Genomic DNA, 26892 nt, shown 5'->3' with positions numbered 1-26892 from the left:
CCCGAACGTGTTGACGCAATGTCAGCACGGAAATCAGAGCAAATTACTTGAAATTATTGCGCAAAAACGCACAAAATGCAAAGAGAACAAGACTGCAAATGAGGCTTCCTGCTTGTCTCTGGCTGTTATTCTGCCTGTGATGCAAGAAAAACTCACGTTCACATGTTTTTTGCTTTTTAATTCGCTTTTTTTTATTATGTATTTAAGTTAAAAGCACAATGAGACGGTGAGAAAAGGTTCGTTAACAGGAGAGTTTGGATAGATTTCCGCGGTGCCAAATTACGCACAAGAACCAGAAGTCCTAACCTCCTTCTTGTCTTTAACTTCTCCTTCACGAGCTTTCAGCGCATAAAATATCGTGTTGTGTGAGTGTGGGCTGCTGCTGGTGGGGCAGCGCCGCTTTTTCTCTCTTGATCTGAACTACTAACCAAGTCTTAGAGAGATCAAAATTCAATCCCGTTCTGAGAAAAAAAGAGAAATGACGTTATTTGAATATGTGCCCAAAATCCTTAATGAATAACTTAGGACGAGTAGGAGGCAAATGCTGCCCCAGCTGTTTCCTGTTGAAAATGTCTGTGTAATGTAGATAAATGTGAGGGATTTTCTCTCTAAATCCGTCTCCTGTTCGCTAAATCTCACTTCTCCAAAACGAGCCTGCGCAATGGAACAAAGTCGGAATATTGAGATGTGACATTGCCCGCATCTCATCCTCTTTCTCCCCGTTTTTAATGACTTCAAACAAGTTCATTTTCGCCGGGCTTTGTCTTGCGGAGACCCGTGGGGATGTCTAGCGCTCTTTCCTTTCAGTGGCATTTATGTGATGTCTTCAAGGTAACTTACCTGATTTCCTTTGACACTTTACATTATCACCTTGCGCACTTATTGCACAGAGCATCCTGGTTTAAATTGAAACAATAAAGGGGGGTTTTTAACGCTTATTGTGTATTTTGCTGCTTTTACATGCATGGTGAATGTGGATTTATTCAGATTTTTATCCGTTTTGTTCAGTCACGAGCGACTCTCCTGCATGTCTTGGTGATTTCTTTTTTTATCATATTACAAGAAATGATCCCCTTTTGCTTTAATTGACTTTTTTTCTTTAGGAAATCCCGACATGAATCGTGCATGAGTTTCACTGCTCGGATGAATGGGTGTTTCATCCTCTGCGCTTCTGTGCGCCCTGCGCTCTTTTTCAGCAGAAAGTCCGAATGCAGCTGTGCAACTTTCAAAGTAATTACTGCTGAGTCTGCATTATTAAGTGCTAAATATCTAACCTGCGGGGAGACGGGAGAGCTGAGCTTTAACGTGAAACACTTATGTGCGTCGGGACTGCGGGGTTTGTGTCTTATGCAGATGTGGATGTAGATGCATGATGTCCTGTGTTTATTCTTTTTATTATGTATATTTGGCCCACTCAGCTTCCTCGCCTGGGTTTGGCGGGAGAGCAGTTTTCCATCTCACAGTGAGGATCGGAAAGATCCCTGCCGCTTTGTTCATCTCTTCTCTGCTTTTTCAATTTTGAACCACTTTTAGTCCGTGCGTAAAAACGCACTGACAGCTGTTTATCTCGCACAGGGGAAATGCTGAATGCGCATTACGAAGTCCACATTAGTGACAGTTTTGAATGCATTGATTAAATTAGATTTTATTAACTTGTGAGGACCTTTCCAGAAGCTGAACAGCGATGTGATAAGGAGAAATGTGTGTTTTCAATTTGGACGCGCTCTGCTCGGTTGCGCACAGGCGCTCCGGAGCATCAGAGCTCATGAGTCAGGCTCCTGTTTGACTGTTTGACTCTGGCACCAAGTGCAAGTTTGGATTTAATACATTTTCCTCCCAATCTCCAAAACCCTGTAAAGTTACCATCTGTGGCCACTTTTATTCCTTTTATATCTTCTCCTCTTGGCAGAGTGAACGCCTGGAAGTCAGGGAAGCAAGCTTTCAGCTCACTGGTTTTATGTGGGAAAATGTTTAGTGTTGCCACCAGTGATGTGCCATTGAGCAAGGCATCGAGCCACCAACTGTCACTGCAGACTGCTCAGTGGCAGGCAGTGTAACATGAGAAAAGTGACTTTTAAAGGGACCTCTCTGCTTATATTTGTGCTTTAATGCAAACCTCTCTCTCTCTGGTGCTCTGTCTTTAACAGCAGATCAAATGTTGAAGCTGTCTCTCTCCCTGTGCTGCAGAGTGCGATGTGCTGTATCTCCTGTAGCCACACCCTCTCACTACTGCTGTGCGTCCTCACCCTGACTCCGACGGCAACAGGGGCGGGCCCAGAGACCCTGTGCGGGGCGGAGCTGGTCGACACGCTGCAGTTTGTGTGTGGAGAGAGAGGCTTTTATTTCAGTAAGTGCACCTTTTTATTTATTCATAAAGGTTGGCTGTATCCGTCCCAGAGCTCTCCACCTCCAGCGAGCTCATAAATAAAAAAGCAGCCGGTTTGACATCTTGTCTTGACGTTCCCTGCATTAATGTTCCCTTTCTTCCTTCATTCATTCCTCTTCCCTCGTTACATCTTCTTTTTAACTCCACAGTCATGCCTTGTTTTAATGCTCGACTCTCTTTGATGAACAGGAGCCAAGATTCTGAACAAGCAAACCTTGATAGAATATGGAATATGATAAGTAACTATACAGTTGGTGGCAATTCCCACTTGTGCCCACGGGCAAAGGGCTTTAAGTGGAAACTTAAGGAGGGGTAGAAACTGAAAGTTGCAGTGAAGTTTTTTCTTTTTTCCACCAGAGAGGGGAAAGCGACCCAAAGAAAACCCTCCACCAACAATCCAGGATTTAAATCTCAGATTTTTCCATTAAGTGTACAACCCAGCCCAGAACAGCACAGGATATATGGAGGTACCGAGGTTAGGTGCAATGTTCCACCTCAGGACATCCTGATCTTCCTGTCTGAGAGACGTACAGTGTGACCGTGCATTAGCAATATAGCTGGCTCAAACTCCGCAAAGCTGAAGTTTATAACCTCATTATTCACGTTTCTTTGGCTGACGTCCATCGATTAAGCCAATATGCTCCGAAAGTACCTTCATACCTCCCCAGAAGTCATGACTGTCCCTTTCACTTCGGTGCAGTTTGACAAAACAATCCAGTATTAATGGTTTGGTTTTGTCCCAAAGTTTATGAAAGATTTTCCACATGTGGTAGACTTTGTCAGCTGCCAATTTCAAAAAGAAACGAAGATGAAGATATAAGATTTCTGCTGGAAATAAGCAGCATCTATAATGCATTTGCAGTTGTTTCCTTTTCCAGTAATTAATTGCTTTCACCTGAACCTGAACCTGAAGTGGTTTGTGGATACACCTTTTCAAGAGCTTGGTAACTGATGGAACATTAGGGGCCTGGAGGGGGGGCTGTATTTTCCAGCTTCAGTAGAGCAGAAGATTGGTACAGTAATGGTCTTTGTGTATTATTAAAAAAGAAACTAAAGACATTTTAGTTGTGAGATCATGAAAAATAGTCACCCTAGACACCCCTGTAGGACTGTATTGTATTGCATAAATCAATGCTAGCTTGAGTGCTAACATGCTGATGTAAGGTTGGCCATGATTGCTATCCATACTAAGCAATCTGCATGCTAACATTTGCTAGTTAGCATGAAACACAAAGCACACTCAGGGCCAAAGAGACTGACGTTAGTTTGCAGGTTTTAGGTCGTAAACCAAACTGTTGGTTGAGGCTTGAAATTTTTGGGCTCACCAAAAAGACTCCAATTAGTCAGACAGCCATCCATCCATTATCAAGACTTTCACACCAAACCTGAAGGTGGCGCCAAAGAAAACCTCACAGGATCATCAAAGTCATTATGAAATATCCTGTGGGGGATATGAACGTGTGCACAAAATGTAATGGTCAACCATCCAATAGTTGTTGAGGCATTGCAGTTTGGACCAAGTCATGGACTTACCATACAACTTGGCCATCCCTGGATTCATGTCGCTAACAAGGCTAAAAACCGGTCAATGCATGAATCATGAATATTTATGAGCGTGACCCGGCTAAGTTTTTAGGGGAATGTGAACCACCCTCCTGTCAACCCTTAACATCTTTGATTCTACTGAAAAGCCCATATGACGGTTTTAGGAAGGACAAAGGCTTCTCCTTCTTCAAGTAAACCCATCACCTGTTGTGCTGGTTAGATGTTCTAATGTTCTACTCTTCAAGTTCACATGACATGATGATAGAGGAGGTGGAATGGGCAGAGATCCAAAGTGTACCTTACCACTGTATCGTCAAACAAGAACGATGATGTACCTCCAAAATCCTTGATTGCGTTCAGTGCAAATAAAAGGTATTTGCACTTTAAATTCCTGCCTTCTACAATTTGTGCACATGACAACAAAATGTATGGATAAGGGTAGGAGAAGAGCTGAGGTAAATAATCAACCAATTGACGTGGAAGGACAAAAACTGTGGTTTCCTGCAAGAACGTCTTTGGAAGAAAGGTGGTACATGCTTGGCATTGCATTGGCCTGCATTGGCACTCCAGTACAGTTCATTGGATACTGGACTAGACCGTCAGACTATGAGGTCCACTACCTGTCTAGTCCATGATCAGCCACAGTTCCAATTGTTTGGTAGCACAAGATCTGTTAGTAAGAATGAAGATAGCGGCGTTTGTGCAAGAAAGTTGTGGATGTTGGGATCATGAATGGGTATGTTACCAGAGTTGGTGTCCAGTCACAGTCTAACCCTTGACCCTACCCCTAACAATCAACCTTCAATCCGTTTAAGTTGTCTACACATAACTACACACCCATATTATTCTTGCTTCCACACAAGAACATTGTAGAAATACTCTAAAAACAGCGGCACACTCTATGTCATTGAAAGCGGTCTGAGTTCTTTTTTTGCTGAATCATCCAGCGCCGACGTTCTGTCTGGCAGTCATGTCACCATGCACCTTGCTGCTGCTCCCCACCAACCCACTGCCACATTCCTCCACCCGTGCATGCAGCTTTTCCAGGACCAGTCAACACGATTCTCTGCATTGGGCCCTTTGTGCAGTGTTTGCCAGGGAGCTTTTGGAGAGCCACCAAGCTGCTGCAAAGCTGCGAGTCTTGTCCGTCCAGATGCTGCTGGCAACACCCACATGCTGTGAAGTGGTCATGACAGCCTGCTCGATTGCCAGTTTTCTGCCAGTTAAGACTTTTTGGTCTTTGAACTCCCTTTGCTGCAGCACTTCTCTTGCGTAAATGGCCTTTTAGGCTGAGAGACAGTGGACGATCAAGGACTATTCGATCAAAAAGAGCTGTCTAGTATTTTCTGAATCACATTATGTGATGCAAGTATCATCAAGACTTGGACTTGGGCATTTGTTTCTGAGATGTTGATTGTAATGTTCTTGAAAATCAAGCTACTGGCTAGCCAATTCTTAATGGTTTATATCTCAGTTTAAATGGTCCCAAGCTCCGGCTTTAAGTTGATGTAATGTTCAAGAGTTTGACAGGGTAATATGGTGTCCAGAGATTGGATGATGTGAGAATGTGACAAAGTGTTGGCTACTGCTAGAGTTATACTTCAGCTTTGTATATATTTCTCACAGGCTATAGAAGCAAAGGACTACTGTCCATATTCATCTCACGAGAGAGTGTTGAATGGAGGCCAATGTAACTCATGAATCCTTATGCAGGATACACTTCTTAAGCAGGAACAGACTTTTTTGTGGTACAAGGAACGTGTTTGTCTTTCCCGCATTACCTTACGCTGTGCAGTCACAGAACTGCACAGCGTCCATCTATCAATGCCACATTTTCCTGTGTTGAAAAAGAGGTGTATTGTACGAACACTCCATCCTTTTACTGAGAAGACGATGAGGTTTTAGCAGCAGGGTGCTGTGCCTTGGAAAATATGCTGCTCCCTGTCTTCCTCTGTTTCTCTCGCTCTCTCATATTCTCGCTGTCATTCCTTTTCCTCTCCGTCGGTCGCCACATGTTCCAGTGGCTGTTTGCGTAAAAATATCTGGAGAATCCATCTGGGTTCTGTCGTCTATGGGACCCAGAAGCGTAACAGCTCTGCCAAAGGAGGCGTGCTCCTTTCCCTGAACTCTTCCCCTCCAGTCTGTCCGTGTTGAACTTGGCAGCCCTCAGATTGATAATGTGTCCAGAGACAGTGTTGCAACTACAGTGGTCTTTCTGTGCTCGGAGAGCTTTTGCCAATCCACCTTACGCATGACACCAGTCAAGTAGCACACTTGCATTTTAAGACCTCAGATTTCCTACCCCGACAGAAATGCTAAATACTAGTTGGTGGAAATTTTTTTTTTTGAGGTAATGAAACAAACTGCGGTCTATGAAACATAAGAAAATCCACAACCGTAGTCAGTTTTTCCAATTATTAGCCTGACCTAGAAATCCTCAGTTGTCTTTGTAATGCTTTAGCAGGCAGGATCGTGGGATGATTTCACTGCGATGTTCAATCCATGAATCAGATCTGTTATGGGAGTTTTCTGGCCAAAGTAGAAGTGCTAAGTGGCTCCCTGTCCTAAGTCACTTCATATTTTATTAGTTCTTGCTAAAATATTCACACTTATTCTAGATTGAGTGTGAGATATATGATCCCAGTGCTGATTTCTGCGAAAGGATTGATGCAGAAACTCTATTGAACCCAAAATGGAATAGGCCATCATCTTAAGCCAAGAGCTAATTGCTAGTACACCAAGTTCTTCTAAAACAAGCCTACAAATATGAAAAGTGGTGAGATTTTCAGTAGTTTTGGCTTGTGCGAATGGCAAGTCAACTGGAGTGAGAAAGTAGAGAGGAAATCACTTTTAGCAGCTTATGATGAGTCTTCTTCTTCTGTGTTTTTCCCTGTCGAGTTTACTGAAAGCTACAGGAGCTGGAGAGAGAGGTAGAATGTGCAAACAGCATGTTGCATGCATGCACGCACACATGCACACACTCAAACACACATAGCTAGGCCTTGTCCGTCAGCAGCAGGGGATTATGTGGATTACAGGATGATCAGGACACCCTCTCCACCCCCTCTCACTTGTTTTACACTGAACCTTAACACACACCATAGATCTGAATAAAGACACCCTGTGTCCTCATCCATCACAGAGAAAAGGTGTCGTTTTCCAATTAAGATTTTCACTAAAAATCTCTGACCCTTCTATGAATGAGTTCTCAGCTGAACAAAGAGGCATCTCATGAAAAGGACAGGCAGGCATCCTCCCAGATTCAGATCTGAACATTAGGTGAGGTTGAGTCGCAAGGGATTTGAGGACACTCTGGGACTAAACAGTACTTTACCATTGAAACCCTTCAGCAGTTTAATCCAATAACATATTTTGGACCTCTATAAAGAAAAACAAGTATATATCAAGTTGCTTTAGTGCAGAGATCAGCAAGTCGAGTCATAGTTGATGTCCTGGACCTTTCTGGCATCCTTCAACTTAGGTGGTCTCCTGAATTGTCTGTCAGTCCACAGTTCCAACTGTAAATGAACCAAAGAAATCCCCACGTTATTATATCCACATGATAACCAAAGATAATAGATACATAAACAGGGGATGCCCCTATGGAAGAGGTGATCTGAACAGCTGACATACCAAGGTAAATCCCAGTTGGCTGCCATTTTGCTTGGCCGGTGGACCATCCAAAAAATAGATATGGTTTTACCTGCTGCCGTCCAGCTACGTCGGTCTACAAAGTTACTCTTGTGCTTCCGGCATAGGCACCGCCAAAGCCTAAATTGTTTTTAGAGCATCCCAACCCCAGCGAAATAAACCTTTTCCTTATAAGAATTTAAGATGTCTCGAAGGGCTGCGATCATAGCTAAAACATAAGTAAGGCAAAGGACGACCAAAGGGTTACATGGTGTTGGAACAATCCCCCCTTACCTCCCTGGGGAAGTCCCAGATGGTGGTACTTAAACAAAGACGCAGTGCCATTCGGTATGCCCTTTATGCTAGAAACTGAATTGGCCTCTATGTCCCCTTCGATGGGAAAATAGTTCAAACTTCCCTGTGTTTTTAACACAAAGGTGTAGCAATAAAGTGCGTACATATGGCCGACAGTGTGCAAGATTTCTTTTGGCTCCTTCTCAGTCAAGAGATTTTGACCCAAGCTCCTGCCAATAAGAATTTATTGTGTGCAAGAACTGACAACCACAGTTAAGACTTGTTAACACTTTGCTATCATTGAGATTCAAATTCACCCTCAAGAAATCCATTTGATTACACTAAACTTTAGTAGCAGCCCACTTGGATCCAATGTGAAGGCGCAGTTATGTGAGGAACACCTCACTTATGCCATAAACTCTTTGTGGTACCAGTGATAAAGAGATAGTTTCCAGTACTTTAGCAGCTCTCACAGTCCCTGCCCAGCCGTAAACTGCCTGACACTTCGCAGGAAGAGCAGTGCACAGGCTCCAAGAATCCACTGGTTTTTATTGACCATGACCAAGCTGTAAAACTCAGATGCTTTTTGTGCCACTCTGGAATGAGGGAGTCCAGCCATCTCTCTCCTGTGCCGATCCTTAGAGGAATGAACGTTATGTGTGCTGATGCTGTCAAATACCACGTGAGATGGCATCAGATGAAACGCTTTGTCTCACGAGTTTATTCTGCTGCATTTTTCTGTTAAGAGGGATGCAGGCGGATTGACATCGAATGTAAATTATTTAAAGGAATACACCACTCCAAAAGACTACTCTTTGTATTCTCTAGGACTTGAACGGTAGTTCTGAAAAGTTCATAACCACCTCATTCGTCTAGGACGGCACCTTTAGTCAGCTTGGATTCACGGCAAATACATTGAGTTCCAAAGTTCCAAACATGCATGGAAGCTTCTCAAACAACTTCTACAGCCCCCTCATTCAATTTGAAATTGACCTCTTGAAGATTGCCGCAAGTAAATTGAAGGCTCATCTGCACAAAATGTTTTCTTTGCTCAGCTTTTACCAAAATACAATGTTACATCATCTGCCAAGGTGCAGCATTGGTCACTCAAATTCATGCCAATGCATCCTTGGTAGTTAATTTGTAATGTGAATAGGGTAATTCCAATGTGATATCATCAACTGCTGTGCATTATTTTGGCATTTAACAAGCCTTCAAACTCATGGAAGTTTTAGTCAAAGTGGCATTCTTCAACTTTATTTCATCGTCTCGCTGGTATCCGACGCAGAATGCTCCTGATGCTCTACCAATGACTTTGGTGGCCTCTTTTTTTCCACAAGCCTTAGACAACATCACTATGTCAAAACTGAATCTCTATTGACCCAGTAATCCACTGCTTCTAAAGGACCATCCCTTCCTTAATAAATCTCTGTCCATGCTTCTTCTGGTAGAACATCAAAACTTTCAACAGAAGTGGTCAAACTTAATTATGTTGGTTGTAACAATACATCGTTCTGGGTTGATGTATGGATCCAAAAATTGGTAATCCAATATCATACATGCAAATTGGAAATACTGATCCATATCATCATCTTTAACATTTTAGATTCCAATGGAACGTCACCAGGTTATTGTTACTTATTGTTCCTGTTATATTAAAGAGATATTGCATCATATTCATTGAAGGCCCCTGAATTGAATTGTATCAAAATCGTGTCGTTGCAGACTTTGTCATATCAGCAAGTATAATATCGTATCGTGACATATCGTAAAGTATCGTAACGTAACGTAACGTAACGTAATGTAATGTAATGTAATGTAATGTATCGTAATGTATCGCATCATATCATAACATATCGTAAAGTATCGTAATGTAACGTATCGTAATGTATCGTAATGTATCGTAATGTATCGTATCTCATCATAACATATCGTATCATAACGTATCGTATCATAATATATTGTATCGTATCGTAACCTATCGTATCATAACATTTTGAATCATATCGTTGTCCAAAGTATCGATATGATATTGTTTTGTGTTGAAACTTGGGATTTACACCCCGACCAGAAACGGAGTGTTTGAAACAGATTGTACATACAGATCGTATAGAGGCAGAGGCAGATTTAAGATTTCTATGAATGTTTTGATACTTTGAAGACTTAGAATGTACTTTCTGTCCCTGGGCTATAAATGTGCAGAAAGTGTACCAGTTTTTACTTTTTAAGAGATACATAACTGCACTCTGCCTCATCATGATGGCTGCAACGCTGACACACGTTTTCTAATCAGACTTTCATCAACATGCATCCTATGTCCATTTCAAACAGCTGAGTGCTGAAGGCGGGAAGCACTGGCAGCATTGGTTGTTTACCCATATTTATTAAACAACAGTCACAGAAAACAACTCCTTGTTTATGAGGGATTACAGCAGTTATCCATGGAATTGAAGCGTTTAAAACCTCCCAAAGCTTTTAGACCTGATTATTATATGCGTGTTTTTCCCCAACCTGCCCGAGCTGATTATCCTACATGTTACAACCGGTGCCAGCTGATTTTTCTCTCCCTTCCAGCTGTTTGTGCAGCAGGGTTGCAAGCTATTTTCAGAACAATAGCGGATGTTAATTTGTAGGGCTTTATTGGGAGGGATTGAAAAACAGGCCAGGCAACGAGGCACGGCCCCTCTTTTGGCTTTCAGAAACCATTATATAATCGCCAACCACGGCTCAATGCTGTATTTCTCTCTTTCTGAATTTCTTCACATCAGGTTTTAGTACAGCAGCCAAGGCTCGTCCCATTAAAATACATGACATGGGAGACTGAAAGGACTATAAAGAGAGGGAAAAAAGTGGAAAGGAATCACTGCTGATACATTTGTGTTTGAAATTAATGCAAATGATAATGCAAAAAGCTAAAGTACGTGTTTTTTCTGTGACATATTTAATTTAACGGACCCATTTGGGCAGTTTGAGATCTGGGTAACTCCGGTTCTCCTGGTCCATAAATAATGCAGGTGCACCATGTATTTTTAGCATCATGCTACCTGATGTGCAACATGACAGCCTCTCCCCTTTCTCCTCTCGTTCATTCACACCTCTGTTATCTTCCTTTTTGCTTTATGATTGGAGGGGTCCAAGGAGAAAGACGCTTCTGTTTCTGAATGAAGCTGCTCTCTGTCCACAACATTGTCAGGACAAGGCAGACGGAGAGCAGAAGTTAATGCACTTTGTCAGCACTGGCAGGCTTCTGAGCCAAGAGCTATTAACTCTGAGAGGGAAAGGCATTTCCTCCTTGTAAATGCCATATTAAATTATTATTATTTTATTTGGTAACAGGGAAAAGCCCATCAGGGCTATATTGCACAAGGTGAGCAGGGAATTGTAAATGGATAGAGGGAGTTTTTCTAAAGGCCACCAAAAGCGGGTGGGCTCTGGGGGGTAACAGTTGGAAAGTGATGATTGGCATCATATTAACGCGATGTGGTCAACGAGTCCAAAGGCCGAGTGTCACACCTTTAAATCATGTTTTACCCATTTTTTTCAGTGAATTAACACAGACCACAACACAATTTCCACCTCGCCTTAACCTGCCATTTAAACAGGGTTGTTTCTTGGCCTTCGAGGTGCATCATGCCAATGATTCGGCATCAATGTGCTACCAGAGAAACTCCAGGGTACCCAGGCTGCTGCCAAATGAAAATGTGAATGAACGGTTGGGCAGGCGGGAGGGGAACAACCTCAAAAACCTGCCTGGCTGTTCCTGCAGGTTGATCTGGCCCAGAAGGCTTGTGGTTTGGCACCGCTGGACGGGCCTCTCCGTAAAAGACACCTGGGCCAAAATGGCTGACCGTGATATTCTCAACGTTTGGGCGACTGCAACCCCGTTTCTGTGCAGAAAGCAGCTGCCAAAATGGGTCCATAGTGAGCAACGTGATACACTGTAAATTTTACACAGAGGAAATCCATGACATTAAGGCTGTTTATATATCTACGGAATCGTACCCATGACCCGGCCGGTTTCAGAGCTTTTATTTCAAGCATACTGATTGGCCACGAGCCAAAATGAGTTTGATTAACTCTGCTAGAAATATATTAAGCATTGAGGGGGGAATCTGAATCATAGCAGTTAAATTGACTGCACTCTCAACCCTTTCCCTCTTTGTTACTGTTGCTACACCTGCTGTAGAAGTTGCTAAACTGTAGCGCTAGCTTACAAGTTCTGTGGTGTTTGGTGTGAGCTAGCCTAACGTTAGCTTGCACTTTGATATAGCGACTCAGGCACATGCAGTTGGTTGGCTACTCTTTTTACGTAATCTGTAACCCTCAATAAGACATGTATGAAATGCTGCTTGACATAGAAGTAGTGAGTGTTTCAACTGTAAGGTGTATGCTAGTCCACCGTTGCAGCTCAAGTTAGCTAATAAACAAAATGTGTTTTCGGTTTTAAGAGGGTAAAAACAACATTTGGGGTTATCCACACCTAACAATAGTTGCTCAGTATAAAGGTTTAGTAAATTATCAGATTATAGTGTCATAAATTCAGCTTGTTTTATGTTGCTAAAACGTACCCGTCTCCTCCGTTACTCACTAAACTCGCTGTTCTTCTCAAACAGGTAAACCAACAGGCTACGGGCCCAATGCACGGCGGTCACGTGGCATTGTGGACGAGTGCTGCTTCCAGAGCTGTGAGCTGCGGCGCCTGGAGATGTACTGTGCACCTGCCAAGACTAGCAAGGCTGCTCGCTCTGTGCGTGCACAGCGCCACACAGATATACCAAGAGCACCTAAGGTTAGTACCGCAGGGCACAAAGTGGACAAAGGCACAGAGCGTAGGACAGCACAGCAGCCAGACAAGACAAAAAACAAGAAGGTGAGCACGGCACCAAACAGATACACTAACAATGTGGAAGAACAACAGAGAATAGGATTGATAGTTTAGTGGTTTCTGCACATAATATCCTGTTATACTAAAGAAATCGTAGTGTTAGATGAATGTTGCAGAGAGTGAGATGAGAAGATTGATACCCCACTCATGTCTCAGGAAGCTGATGGTTAGCTTAGCTTAGCATAAAGACTGGGGAATCAGCTAGCCCAAACTCCCAAGAAAAAGTCTTGCGCATAACCTAAAAAGCAGCACAAGGCTAGCTGATCCCCCCTGTTTCCTGCCTCATGCTAAGCTAAGCTAACTGGCTGACGCTGCAGCTTTAAGACTTGAGAGAGGTCTCAAACTTTTCATCTCTTTGAGCTAATTTTCCAAACTGTTGTACCGTTACTTTGAGGGTTCAGTAGGTTCACGTTTACTAGCTGCTTTCTGTATAGCAATAGAAATCATCTAACTCGAGCGGTTTTATTTTCCTTCTACAGAGACCTGCAGCTGGACATAGTCATTCATCCTTCAAGGTACGCACGCCAGAAGATACATTTCCTCTAATTTTATTTATTTTTGAACTATTTAAAAAAATCTTAGCTCTGCAATCTTAGTCTCCAGTCCAAAGAAAGAAAGCGTGAAGTCTAAATGTGGACTGTGATTCATCCCCAAGTTGCCAACCAGCAGGATGGTGTGATCCTTTTAAGATTGGACCGTGTGCTTTTTGCCCTTCTCTCAAAAAAGAAAACCATTAGCAAGAGAAGGAACTAAGTGGTTTTTGTGGTAGACCCAGCGGCACTCGCGCTCCCCAGGCAGGATCTCCACTCTGCTACTGTACATTATGTGCTGAAATTCTGCCGTCTCACCATAACAGACTGGCACATGCGAGGTGGCGGAGATGAAGCGCTGCATCTACGTGTGCAGAGGCTTCCACATCGCTCGTCTTTTCATTCATTTATAGGTTGCTGTGCACTGTCTCAGAAGCAGATAAACCATTTCATTGGAATAACAACTCAAGCCAAGGAGACAGGCAGTTAACATGTTAGTAGCATAGCCTATGCTAGTCCTATAGCTTTCTGGCTTTCATACAAACGAAGAAAGAGACATTTCTGTTTGCATTTTAGACACATTTACGTTTAACGCATTCTGGAGAACCCATGCTGCACCCATTGCAACTCAAAGCAGGGGGAGCTAGCAAGCTAGGCTAATATGCTTTCACCTAGCTTCCTAAGTTTACACATAAATGTGATTTCACCACCACCTACCACATTTTGAAGCCTGCTTGGTTTAACCACTTTGTTTCTCTTGTGTTGCAGGAAGTGCATCCGAAAAACTCAAGTCGAGGCAACACGGGGGGCAGAAATTACAGAATGTAGGGAAGCAGCGAATGGACAAACGCCCAGCGACCTGGGAAGAGAGAAGGGAGTGGCCTTACCTGGTACCCCGTTGGAATGGTTCACTGTAAAACAAAACTAAGAGGAATGGTCTGAAATGCTCTTGAAAATGATTGCAAACGGAGAGCTAAGTGGTGTTTTAAGGGTTTGATGAGGGATCTTGTGATTATTTTAATACACTGCACCATTCCATATCGGGAGGAATTCTTTGTTAATGCAATGTAACAGACTAGTTTAGCTGCTGAGACACGAACAAGAGCTTATTATACCTCCATGTGTGAGCTGCAGCATCCCCTGGCTCCAGGAAAATGATGGGAACGGATTTGGGCTTCAGCCAGTCAGAGAGCGGCAGGCTAATGTTTGAAATAAATGGTCCGTCCTGTCCGCTGAACTTCGCGGAGGTAAATCTTTTTAATTGAGAGAGTGGATTGCTTCCTTTTGTAAGACAGGATACTTAGTCAACGGTCTACTACCCCAGTAAAATCTGATTATCTTAATCTAAGAGTTTATTTTTGTGCGCCACGCATTGCTGACGATGTTTTTAATTAGTAAGAAAAGGCTCCCCTTAAAGGACACTTGGTTATCAGCTATTTACCTTCAGTAAAATCTCTACTCTTCATTGACAAAAAGCAGCGTCCTTCTATCCAAGTGGAAACCTTGAAGGTTCGAGTCCAATCCAAATCCCACCTAAGCTTCAGGAAGTGTTGAGAGCCTGAAGACTACAATCCAGAAACTTCTGGAACAACAGATCAAGCACCATTAGGGGGGATTTTTTAGGAACAGAGGGTACTACCAAAACATGATTGGGCTTTTCCCTGTTTGCAAAATCTGAAAAACTAAATAACCAGGAGCAAATTGAGTTAAAGTTTCTTGGCCTGTTCGTGCATGGTGCTTGGTTGGTTGTCAGAAATGGGTCATTCAGTGGAATCAAAGTGCATCTGGCATAAGTCAGTGGAATAAGTCAAATAGCGACAATCAGGCAAAATGTTTGTCGTCTGCATCCGTTTCACATGTCACCACCGGGGCCAAATCAGATTTTTCTTTGTCAACAATCCAGTGGCTGGCGATCAACATTCGAGTCTGAGTGCAGGCCTGTGTTCAAGGTTAAACGCAAGTCATGAAGGTTTAGTCACAGCAAGTCAACAAAAAATCAATTCAGCGAAGTTTTAAAGAGAAAGAGAGGCTCTAACAAAAGCCAGACGGATCCAGAGCTTAATGATTGAACGATCTTGGCCTGATATATTTTGTTAGCTTAGAGAGGCTGAGAGCTTCAGAGACTTCAGACTGTCGCCCCGTGGCAAAAGTAGCATAAAAACCTCAAAGCATCAATTACAAAGTCCACAGACGAAACACAAGGTTACATGATTTGGTAAATATTGCAAGCTTCCCGAGTCTTCCTGTGGATGCGAGGTACGGAACACATATAACAGTACACAAACACATACAAAGCACCCCCAGTGTAAATGAGAGTTGTGTAACTGTGAGCAAAGGTCAAGCGCACACAAACACACATGTTTCATAAAAAGCCAGTTCTGAGAAGTCCTAGCATGAGGACTGACAGTCATGCCTGTTTGTTCAAGCCTCCGTGTGGATTTACAGTAATTTTATCTCACAAAAAAAACGCCCAAGACGTCTCATCTCTGGCTCTGCCTCCTCTGCCTGTGTATAATCAAACAGTACTCCCATTTATGTTAACCTATGCATTACTATCATTCATTGTACATGATGGTTTCATATAACAAAACTGTATTAAGAATCCTATCCACTGTATAATGGTGCTATTTTGTAGTTTGTTACTTGCAAGAGATGGCTAAAGACGGACAGATGGCAGGGCTTACATCGGAGGTCTTCCCTTTTGCACAGCCTTGTGGCCACCATTTTAATAGTGTTTTTATTTGTAAGCTGTTCAATAAGGTAGTCGTGTAAGCGAGTAAATGTATCTGTGTGAAATCTGTGAATGCATGGAGATTAAAAAAAAAAAAGAAAATACAACGTTGTGGTCCCAAGAAGGCAAAATGCTATTTTTTCTACTGTTTTTGAATTATTTTCTCAACATACTTCCCTTATGCCAAATAACTTGACAAAAGTACTGTGAACTGTGATTCTTCCAATTGTATTGAGATTGTTAAAACTCATGGTGTGCTTTTGTCTGTCCTGAGATGTGTGTGTACATGCACTTCACTGGAAGCCAAGGTATTATTAAAAACACTTAACGCGAGACTATGTAACTTTTGCTGAACAGCGGCCACTCTGGCGAAAAATGGTAATTACAAGAACATAGCATACTGAATTGGACTTCATTTCCCAAGATTCTCTTGCTTAGATGCTTCAAAGACGTTAAGTTCATTTTGAGCAAGTTGAAATGTAGTGTTACGAGTAGCTAACAACCATAAGGTCGGCGTATTTCCTCGCTAACGCAGCAGCTAGCTAAAAGAAATGGTCTTAAATTTTGCGGGAATCACTTGAAAAGGTCAACAACACAAGTCTCCAGTAGTAGCTAGCTTAGCTTAGCACAGAAACAAGTGGAATCACCTCTGTCCAAAGTTAGCAAAAGCCACCTAACACCACTAAACCCAGATTTGACTGTTAAATCAACACCGAACACTTTAGCAACAACCAGAGGTGTACCTCCCCAGTAAATATTACAAAGTGCGGCAACTCCGACCACAGCTGCTGTGATTGGTCCACTTGCTAGCATAGCAAGCCTCAGAAAAAGCAGCTGGTGGCTAGTTTCGAGCTAGTATTTAAAGCCTATCAAGAACTCTCTATAGTCATATTGTGTATGCATATTTTCTGCATTGAAATATTTTCAGTTAACATTACTGTTGTTCAACATTTCTTAGCATTTTAGCTAACAAGTAAAACGGCGTAGGCTAAGGCGTACCCTTTACCTTAATTCGACTCACAAGTATAAATTAAGCTCGTTCTTTCACCTCAGTGTGTTTTTATAGATAAATCTGTTACTGTGTGAACTGTAGCGTGGCTGTTGGACAGAGCCAAGCTAGCTGTTTCCAGTCTTCATGCTAGGCTAAGCTAACTCACTTCTGGTTATAGCCTAATATTTCACTTAAAGATATGATAATAACAGTCTTATCTAAATCTCAGCAAGATTGCAACCAAGTATATTTTCCCTAAGTGCTTGTCTTTTTAAAGTTTGCTAAAATTAGCTTGTGTTAGCCTGCGTAAGCTAGCTTATTGGTCAACTCTTAAATTGTAGGAGGAGGAATATTTCTTGGCTTGGAAAGTTACATAATCTCGCTTTAAGAATAAGCCAGGAGTTTAATTTATTTCGACCAAAACATTTGTTAGATAATGTTTTTTCTGTCATGATTAGGGTTTTAAAATCTGAATATGCACTTTGTTGTCTATTTCTTATGAATTCAGTCGACCTGGCGGCTGAAATAAAAAAGAAGCTGGCTGGAGAACAAGTCTGATCCTCCCAGATCTTCAGATTTAAAGTACAAACCAAAGACTTTCTAATGAGAACCTCGTCATTATAAGTAAACCATGAACTAAACCAGATCTTTAAGTATGCCATCCTTGTCTGAACTGCACTGCAGCTACAAAAACACCTTTCACACACTGTCTCTGGTACCTGAAATAAATACAGCTTGGCAAAATGAGCCAGACAAATGTTCCTCAGAGGTATATTTGGAGCAGCGATGGAGACAGCTACAGCAACCGGCTTCCAATCACGTGACCATGAACCATTCAAATGTCTGTCACTTGTGCAAAACAATCAATAAAGTGGGAGTTAATGAGACATTCTTTGCTCTGCGAGACGTTTAATGAGAAAATGTAATTTCCTGAAGCTCACTGTCCAAGAAACTGTTTGATTACAGCGCTGTTATTTATGGTGCTCGAATGCCTTCTGTAGAAAAAAAAATACTGACAAATTGTTCACCATTCCTGCTGAATAAACCACTTGTCAACATCACAGAAATGACTGGAGAGTTTGTTTCATGCAGCGTGCACGTACACTCATAAAACCTCCGGGGACACATCATCCTGTAAAGACATTACTCCCTCTATTACGCAACATGTTACTCCATACAGCTTTTATGAGGAACCCTGCGGACTCAGACACATAAACAGCAGATAATTACAAAGCTGAGGTTTATCTCTTAAGCATGTGCAAATCTCCCAAGTTATTTCAGCCATACATTAGGCTGCGAGCTTTATGCACGTATGAAACAGAGCGTGCTGCGTGTCGCTGAATGACAGAGTGATGCTTCCTAAGAGGTGACGGGGTCTGCCAAAGCAAGCAGAGCGGGGCGTGGTGCTCCCTGAAGGCCGGAGCTGCACGTTCAGCTCTTTGGAGGGATGCTCACAGTGACAGCACACGTCCCTCACTCACTCACTGTCAGCATTTTATCCACACAAATGTAAAAGGGGAGACGCAGGCAGACGATCAAAATTTGGAGCACCAGGGAGGTCGGCGAGGTCCGGGTCATCCCGTCCATCCTGGATGTTATTTCATCCTTCTGTATGACTAATACAAGATCAATTATCTCACCCTAATGGTCCAATTGCAGGCTGCAAGCTTGCAAGATTTAGAGTTCAAATAAATCTGAGAGAAATTGTGTGCAGAGAAACCTGGGCAGAGACCAAGCCATAACAAACAAGCCAAGTAAAGTAAAGTGAACACGGACGCACAGCATCATCCAGGTTTATTAATTATACAGCTTTACATTGCCTTTAAAATGTTTGTCCTCTTACATGTGCTAATTTTGGATTGCACGGTGGCTCGAGAAGCGCAACACAAACATGTTTGAATAACCTCAAGAACCAGGATGGTTCTGGGAAGAACACAATCCGTTCCCATTGATCTGCGTGCACTCAGGACCCAGTGCATCTGAGGACACAGAATTTGGACCGAGCCCTGAAACACAATCTCTCCACACTCTTCAACTCCTCATCTTAAGCACACAATTGTCTTTTGAATGACCTTGTGGTCTGTTTTACTACACTCACCAATTTTACTACTTATTCTACTGGTTGTTTTACAGGAAAAGCGGTTGTAAGGCTTCATCAGTCTTTAAACATTCAGCTTTCTTTCCAGTAGGACACACAGGAGTTCACTCGTTTGGGTTTCACTTTTGCTGCTTGTCAACTCAGCAATTGCTGCCTTTAGTCCCAAATCTGAGGCTAGCATCCACTCTTGGCTGGCGATGAGCTGATCGTGACAAATGTACAAGTGTCACATTTTATTGTTATCGTGCACCGAGGCCAGATGTAACAGGAAGTACAGACACAGGAGGAGTCCAACAAGTGCACTGTGAAGTTTAAGCTGCAGCAGGAATGTTAGCAGTTAGATTAAAGAAAAAAAAAGTGTCTCAACCATAAGAGGAGATTCTCCCAGTTTCAGTCGACAGTGGAAATTCACTGAGGCTTGATTATAGCAGGAGCGAGTGTTGGCTCAGCTGTGTGCTTTAAGAACCCATGATGTCAGAGCCTTATTTTCCTTGGAGGGACTCTCATCAGCTGCATTGTTCCAGGAAACCACGGTCTGTTCTCTGGGCAGCAAAAAAAAATCCTGCCCAAAATGCAACCCCCCCACACTTTTCGTGCACCCGAATGCAGCACGCCGGCTCCTGGCACCAACACAGGTATCAAACATCACGCGTGGAGCATCAGCGCACCACATTTCCCTGGAACTGGAGCTGGTTCCCCGTCTGCTGCGACAGTATATGCTTTTTTTTTCCTCTTCAGAAGACGAGTGTCGGTGATGAAAGGCAGTGTGTTAATACAGGACGGGGAAATAATGTGTTGGCCCCCGGAGGATTATAAAACAATGCTGCTACTGATGTCATAGGCCCGGACTTCTGAGGTCTCCTTACGCACAAAGACGTAGGCGGTGTGATTGAAATACTGCACCGACGACTGACAGGTGATGCAAGCAGCTGACAGAGCTGATGAAAAAGCTACTCCGCAGCTTCCACCAGTTCAAAATTTAAACCATGCATGAAGCAAAGTCGAATCTGGACGCAATTATATGTGCTTACAAACAGGACCAAATGTAAATCAGCAGCAGCAGCAGAGTCAGTAGTTGAATAAAGTTTACTGGCATCCTTCGAGGATTTGACGAGCTGCGTTGTGGAAACAAAGATTTAGTAAATAATGTTCATGGATTTCCACCAAATCACATCTGGTCCTCATAAGATTATTTGACTCTTGGCCTCTTTTGCTAATGTTCTTTGTTAGAAAATTATGGTAATGATTTCTTAGAAATTCACAGCAGGGAAAAATCACAGTTGCGAGATAAAGACCTTCACCGCGGCTCAGAGTTCGTTGAATCTTCTCAGTTCAAGCGCCAAGGAAGCTGATAGGTGGCATTGATTTGCAGGGTGTCCACTGTCCGTAACAGCACATTAATACAGCGTGCATCAGTAGAAATATGGGAAAAGGGAGGGAGAGATTATCAGGAAGAGCGAGAAAGGTTACAACAACAGAGCGCGAAGCTCACAAGTTCAGTTGTGCTTCTGCTGGAACGGCCGTGCCCCTGTGGACAAGTTCAGTCCTTCAGTAGAAGCCCTCGCCCTCCAACAATAATACTTACAAAATAAAGGCTGACCGCTCCAAGTAAAATCACTTCAGCTGAGTTCAATAGCTATTATTCATGTCCCGGCTCTCCATCCCCTGCCCTGAGGCTCCTGTGATGTTAATAAGGTAAGCCTTTTGAGCCCAAAAGAAGCCTGCGAGGAGCTATGTCAACAGAGAGGCCTCCGCCTTTAATATCAGCTGATGAACGCCACCTTGGTGTGGGTGCTTGTCTGTCAAACGGCCCGAAGGCTTGATCACAGAGCTGGGGAGATCAGATTTTACATTTTGGGAAACTTGTATTTGCTTTATTGTTAAGAGTGAGTTGAGAAGCTTGAAACTACTCATATCTGTAAAATAAACATGAGCTTACCTAAGCCTGAAGGCCTGAAACAGCGTACGTTAGCCTGTCTCTTCGAAAGTTACAAATCAAGCCGACTAGCATCGATTAAGTTAAGTAATTAACAAATTGTTCGTCTGATTTATTCAGAAATAGTGTTAAAAGAGTGAGAATCTACCGCTATGCTAGTATCCCGTTGAAGCTACACTTGGGCACAGCAGTTCGGTGAGCTAACATCAGCATGCTAACATAGCCACCATGACACAGCTAATACGAAGATGTTAAGCAGGAGTAATGTTACCAGTTCGTTATCTTAGTTAGCATTTTAGCTGTAGGTAAGTGATAGTTGATCAATGTTAGCATGCTAAGGCTAATGGGAATTTGTTTTGCAGCTTTTCTCATAAACAGAAGTAGTGAACAAACGTAGCCTTTGACCTGATGATAACACAAGATGAAACATACAGGGATCACAAAGAATTAATCCTTAGGGGGGCATGAATATTTCAATTAAATTTGAAAACAATCCATCCAATAGTTTCTAAGACATTTAACTCAAACCCGCACATGTTAACTATCTGGTGGCACTAGAGGGAAAGTAAGGGAACCACGAAATTCAGGTTATCTACAACTTTTGCCATGAAATTTTTGTGCATTTTGGAACAAAGAGCTAGCTCAACTAACAAACCAACTTTACCATCGCTTGAGCGATGCTGCTAGCATGGCTAATAAGAAGCGAGACATTAGCTGTGTCTCAGTTCAGGGGTTGCATCCTTCAAAGGATGCGGTCTACGGAGGATGAGTCATTCGTAGCCTGTGTAGACGCGAAGGCTGAACTGAAATGAGACGCTCTGGTCTACGGAGGATTTCCTGTTTGCATCTTCATCTGTTCCCGCCCTTACTCTTAAGTCACTCCTGTCGCCTAGCAACAGGTAGATAGCAGGCTAACTAGCTATCATAACTAACGTTGTGTAACTTAACCTCATATTTTAAAGATAATTTTAGGCTCATGACATGTTTTAATATTTGGGTCTCCAACTATTCAATTGAGCTGAAACCAAAAAATTTAAAAGTGTGTTCTTTGGCCGCTCGAGAGAAGCACCTGATGGATCCTTCGTGGTCTTCAACGTGCCCCTGTGACACAACCGGCCTTCAAATACGTCCTTGGAAGGATGCAGCCCGAATTGGGACACAGCTATGGTGTTACAAAGGTTAGCAATGAATCAGTTAATTTTTATTCATATAGCGCCAAATTGTAATATAACAGTGGCGAGAAAAAACTAGCTTTTACCAGGAAGAAACCTCGAGAAGAATCAGACTCATTGATGGAAAGCCGTCTGCCATGACTGGCTGGGCCGAGAAAGTTGAATAGAGGGAGAGGGAGAGATGAAAGAGACAAACGACGGTTTGTTTCTCGGCTGGGCACTGTGACTTCCTGGAAACTCCACTGACAAGACTCCAGGAAGTTACAAACAAGATACACCAATTAATACGTTATTTATTATAAGTTTATTTAACCTTTGGGTAGAGCCAGGCTAGCTGTCTCACTCTGTTTCCAGTCTTTATGCTAAGCTAACCACCTCCTGGCTTTGACGTCATATTTAGCAACATTAAAGAAGTATTACTCTGTTGTTATTAGCCACACCAGCAGCTAATGTTAAGAATTTTTTCTTTGGGGATTATCCATCACAGGATTTTATTCAGCTACGCTTACCATTCAGAGAAAATGACTCACTAAGGCCGCTCAATGAGTCTCTGTTCTGTTACCTGCTGGGTTCATTACAGCATGTGGATTTTAAAGGAAAACATCGTGCCCTTTGACCCCCTGTGAGCAGCCTTTCTTTATCCCCTTGAATCATCACGTCTCCAAATAGACAAAATAGAGCTATTCACAATTTTCTTTGCAAAGGAACACGATTACAAGACATCTGCTTTGACCTTTACCCTTCCTGTGACCACCGACCTTTAAGATCGACGCACATCTGCAGGAGACATGACCTTTAAATTTGAAGTTGTAAGCCAAATGCTCGATCACTGAATATATAAGACGGCAGAAAGGCCTAGAGATAACAGTCGCTAGCCGAGAGATCAGTCAGAAACTGTCGAGCTCAACATTGTAGATATCATGATCTCCGTCTACTCCGTCCTGTACACTCTGGTGCTGTTCTCTGAGCTGAGCAGCCACTCGGTGACTGCAGCCATGCCTGCAACTAAAGCAGAAGACGGCGTGGCAGAGCAAGACGGCCTGAGTCTGGTGCTGGAGGACGGGCCTTTGACTGAGCCCGCTGTGTACAGACGAAGTGTGCTGGACAGCAACGTGAGGGATGAAGATGGAAGTCCGAAAATCGTCATCATATCAGTAAGTATTTCATCGTAAATGTAAGACTTTTTAACGTTGGAATCTGTTTATAAGAGGACACAGGACGGCTAGAAGCTTTAAGGTACCCTTTAAAGACGTTATATTTTAGGTTTTTCGACACCTTATACTTAAATATTCTTAATTTAGACCTGCTGTCCTCGGTTGTAGAAGCTTTTGTAGGCAAACTAGAGCTAGCAAAAGGAAAGTACACTAATCAGTGTAAAAACAAGATGGCAGCCATCTCCACCAAGTCCAACAAGGCTCTTTCTTCAGCTTAATTGTGTTTGTGACATGTCGCACAAACTTGAGCTTAAACGCTCTCTGGTGCTCGTTTGAGGACATTGGGACTTCATGATTGTTCTTGCAAATTAAACGTGTAAATAAACATAGCATGGGAAGACAGGCTGGAGCCAATTCCAGCCGTCATTGGGCGAGGGGCAGGGTACACCCTGGACTCGTCAGTCAATCACAGGGCTGACACACAGAGACAGACGACCTTTCACGCTCAGGTTCACACCTACGGGAAATTTTGAGTCACCAGTGAACCTAACGAGCATGTCCTTGGACTGTGGGAGGAAGCTGGAGTCTCCGGAGAGAACCCACGCATGCACGGGGAGAACAAGCAAACTCCACACAGAAAGGCCCACTTCGTTCAAACCACGAACCTCTAGCTGTTAAATTCGTTATCGTTTCAAACACTAAGATAACCCAATTTTCCCTGTATTATAGCATCATCCTTTTAAAGTCGTACTTAATGTTTATTTTTCATACTGAAAACAAGAGCACTCGTCTCAGGAGGCTAATAAATGATTGACTTATACTATAAATATAAGTTATAAGCTGTGTAAAGAAAAATATTTGGGGTGCCAGGTTGTGAAAAGCCTCTGTAGCTCTTGAGTTCATCAGGTTTACTTTTCACAACCTGGCAACTCTCGGGGATGGTGGAGCGTGTTGCGTTGTTCTCAGGGTCAAAGCACAGAAAAACTGGATTAAAAAATTAAAAAGCAGTTTGTCTTTCCAAAAACAACGCATAATGAAATAATACATGAGATAATAACAGCTTGTTTCCATTTGAACTACTGTTACCAAAGAAATAACTGTTACCCTGGACACGTTTGTGTTATTTTTCGTGAACTAACCCTTTAATGTTGTTGGCAAACTCCAAATGAATGGAATCCAAAGCTACCAGCTATTTGGATTATTCTGATCCCAAATAACTGTATCTGGCTGGACTCTGTTTGCAGCCTTTCGGCTCTGCCAGTGACGGTCATGCATCATAAGTATTTATTGTGAGATTTCTCTCTATAAACAGTTTAGCAGCTCACCAAAGTTCAACAACAACAAAGAGATCATTATGTCCATCCTGTGACTGAACATTTGACCCCTTTCAATTGTCCACTGTTAAATCAATATTTCATACACTTCTATGAAAATCTTTTACAGCAGCGTTGGAAAAACGGGAAATACTATTAGCCGAAAAGGTCAAATGATCACAAGCCCATAAAGATTTATTGGAATCACAGTGGGAAGAATGATGATATATCTGTGCTCGCTCAAACGTTTGGCCGCGATGTGTTAAGAGTTTATCTGGCGGCTGCGTCCCCAGTGCGTCGTGAACATGGTGGTTATCTCTGCGGTATAATGGGGAACAGTCGGCCGTGATGGAGAGAACAAAGCCATCTGGGTGAACCGGAGCTGTGGAAGAAAACGGGCCACTGTGATGTAGTAAAAACGAGGAAGCACATTTGTTCCATTTGGGGTTCCTGTGGCTTGGATACGCGGGTAAATACAGACCCAACACCTGTGCTGCGAATGAACGGATACGCTTACAGCAGCTGCAAACTGGCGATCAAGATTTTAATACCTGCTGTGTGGGAATGTGTGTGGTCTTAAGGTGTCACGTCTAATCACCAATCAATGCTTTCAGGACATGAGACTGAAAGGACACAGTATGCGTGGGCTGAACCCGGTCTTCACCCGGAGCCTCCCTCTGCTCGCAGACCAAAGCTTGAGCCACAATCAAGTCGGGGAAAGTTTGAAAACTGATCGCAGAAACACCGACCTCGACAGTGAGTTTCCAATTAAGTCATCAATAAAGTTGATCTGGATGTTGATTTTTTACTAATTCAAGTGTCTTTCCTTCTCGTTCCAGTGCTGCGGTGTATGATCGGCAGAGTGTACCGACCCTGCTGGGAGGTATAAATGTTCCCCCCCACTGCATGTGCTGTTAAAATCTCCATCTTATAATATGTGTAAACCGAAATGCATTTCCCTGTACAAATTAAGAATGCACAAAAAATATAAAACAAAATAAAAGTTTATTTAAACGAAAGTCTGTGTTATATTTACAGAGGACTTCATTGTGGAATTTTACAGGTTTAATAGATAAACTATACAAACTAAAAAATACATTTCAAGCGTGAAGTACGGCATGTCTTGATTAAAAAAAAAAAAAGGTTTACCGACAATATCTTGACTCCTGATTATCGGTAATCTATTGACATGGCAGCCAACTGCATTTAATGGTAACAGCTAACCGCTAAATGGGTAAAAACGTCACTTAAACTTGTGTGTAAACATTAAATTGCTTCGTTAATCAATTGACAATAAATAAGAAATATTTGTGCCAACCATAGTTTTTCCAGGCAAAATGCAACTCATTAATCAGATAAATAAATTAATGTTATTAATTTGGAGGATATACACATATTCACCCTCTTGCTGAGAGAAAACTACCCCATTGACGCTACTTTTATGTATGCTAACTATGAAGCTAGGTCCACCAGGAGATTAGCTAAGCTTACCACACAAACTAGAAATCTGGAAGACAGTTAGCCTCATTCTGTTCAAAATGTAAAAAAAAAAAAAACCCTACCAGACTCTATAAAGCTCACTAACACATAATGTTTAATCCAAAGGATCTGTACGCTAAATATTAAGCTAATGCTAGCAGCTGGTTAGCTTAGTTTCAACACAGAAACTGTAACTGGGGGAAACGGCTTATTTTGTTTTGTCCGAAGTTTTAAAGATCTTCCTACCTACTTATTAAGTTGTTAGCTGTTAGCTTGCTAGCTGTTTACCTCTACTTCTAGTCTATTATTCAAAACTAGCTAGCTCTAGCTTGTTCATAAGCTAATCTACTCCTAGCTCTGGCTTCATATTTAGTGTACAGATAGTACCAATCCTGTCATCTTACTCACAGTAAAGCTAGTCCCTCAATCAAGTTATCAAAAAATAGTCAAATATTACATTTAGATTGAGAATCGTCTGTATGAACACTAACTTGAACGTATACATAATAAAGATGTGTCAGTCTACCGGAATCTCACCATCAAGTTTTGCCTTGTTTAATCAATACAATAACAGATCTGCACGCCAAATATCAAGCTAATGCTAGCAGCTGGTTAGCTTAGTTTTAACATAGAAACTGGACAGAACAAGACTAGCTGTTTCCCCCAGTTACAAAGTCTTAAAGATCTACCTACCAGCATCTATTAACTTGTTAGCTTGCTAGCTGTTTACCTCTGCTTCCAGTCTGTT

General features: G+C 42.4%; 2 protein-coding genes across 2 annotated transcripts; both read left to right on the top strand.

The window, feature by feature from the left end:
* The first annotated feature begins 607 nt into the window (after positions 1–607).
* igf1 (insulin-like growth factor 1) lies at positions 608–16108 on the top strand. Its single transcript, XM_069670690.1, has 5 exons — positions 608–831; positions 2188–2347; positions 12469–12725; positions 13220–13255; positions 14039–16108. The coding sequence occupies exons 1-5, from the start codon at positions 784–786 to the stop codon at positions 14096–14098; spliced, it is 561 nt and encodes a 186-aa protein (XP_069526791.1). The 5' UTR covers positions 608–783; the 3' UTR covers positions 14099–16108.
* A 7010-nt stretch (positions 16109–23118) lies between these two features.
* Positions 23119–25554, top strand: pmch (pro-melanin-concentrating hormone). Its single transcript, XM_069671515.1, has 3 exons — positions 23119–23352; positions 25280–25421; positions 25505–25554. The coding sequence occupies exons 1-3, from the start codon at positions 23119–23121 to the stop codon at positions 25552–25554; spliced, it is 426 nt and encodes a 141-aa protein (XP_069527616.1).
* Positions 25555–26892: the final 1338 nt, after the last annotated feature.

Source organism: Semicossyphus pulcher, unplaced genomic scaffold, assembly GCF_022749685.1.
Source record: "Semicossyphus pulcher isolate SPU_LCO1_2020_fin unplaced genomic scaffold, fSemPul1.0.p SCAF_20, whole genome shotgun sequence".
NCBI lineage: Eukaryota > Metazoa > Chordata > Actinopteri > Labriformes > Labridae > Semicossyphus > Semicossyphus pulcher.
This window is presented reverse-complemented; position numbering and strand designations above follow the sequence as displayed.

What these genes read in the sequence shown, in the direction of transcription:
- igf1 (XM_069670690.1), top strand. Translation starts at nt 784, where the DNA reads ATGTCTAGCGCTCTTTCCTTTCAGTGGCATTTATGTGATGTCTTCAAG. An exon ending in ATTTATGTGATGTCTTCAAG is followed by an intron (nt 832 to 2,187) that starts GTAACTTACCTG and finishes CCTGTGCTGCAG; the next exon opens with AGTGCGATGTGCTGTATCTC. An exon ending in ACAAGACAAAAAACAAGAAG is followed by an intron (nt 12,726 to 13,219) that starts GTGAGCACGGCA and finishes TTCCTTCTACAG; the next exon opens with AGACCTGCAGCTGGACATAG.
- pmch (XM_069671515.1), top strand. Translation starts at nt 23,119, where the DNA reads ATGATCTCCGTCTACTCCGTCCTGTACACTCTGGTGCTGTTCTCTGAG. An exon ending in CGAAAATCGTCATCATATCA is followed by an intron (nt 23,353 to 25,279) that starts GTAAGTATTTCA and finishes CAATGCTTTCAG; the next exon opens with GACATGAGACTGAAAGGACA. An exon ending in CAGAAACACCGACCTCGACA is followed by an intron (nt 25,422 to 25,504) that starts GTGAGTTTCCAA and finishes TTCTCGTTCCAG; the next exon opens with TGCTGCGGTGTATGATCGGC.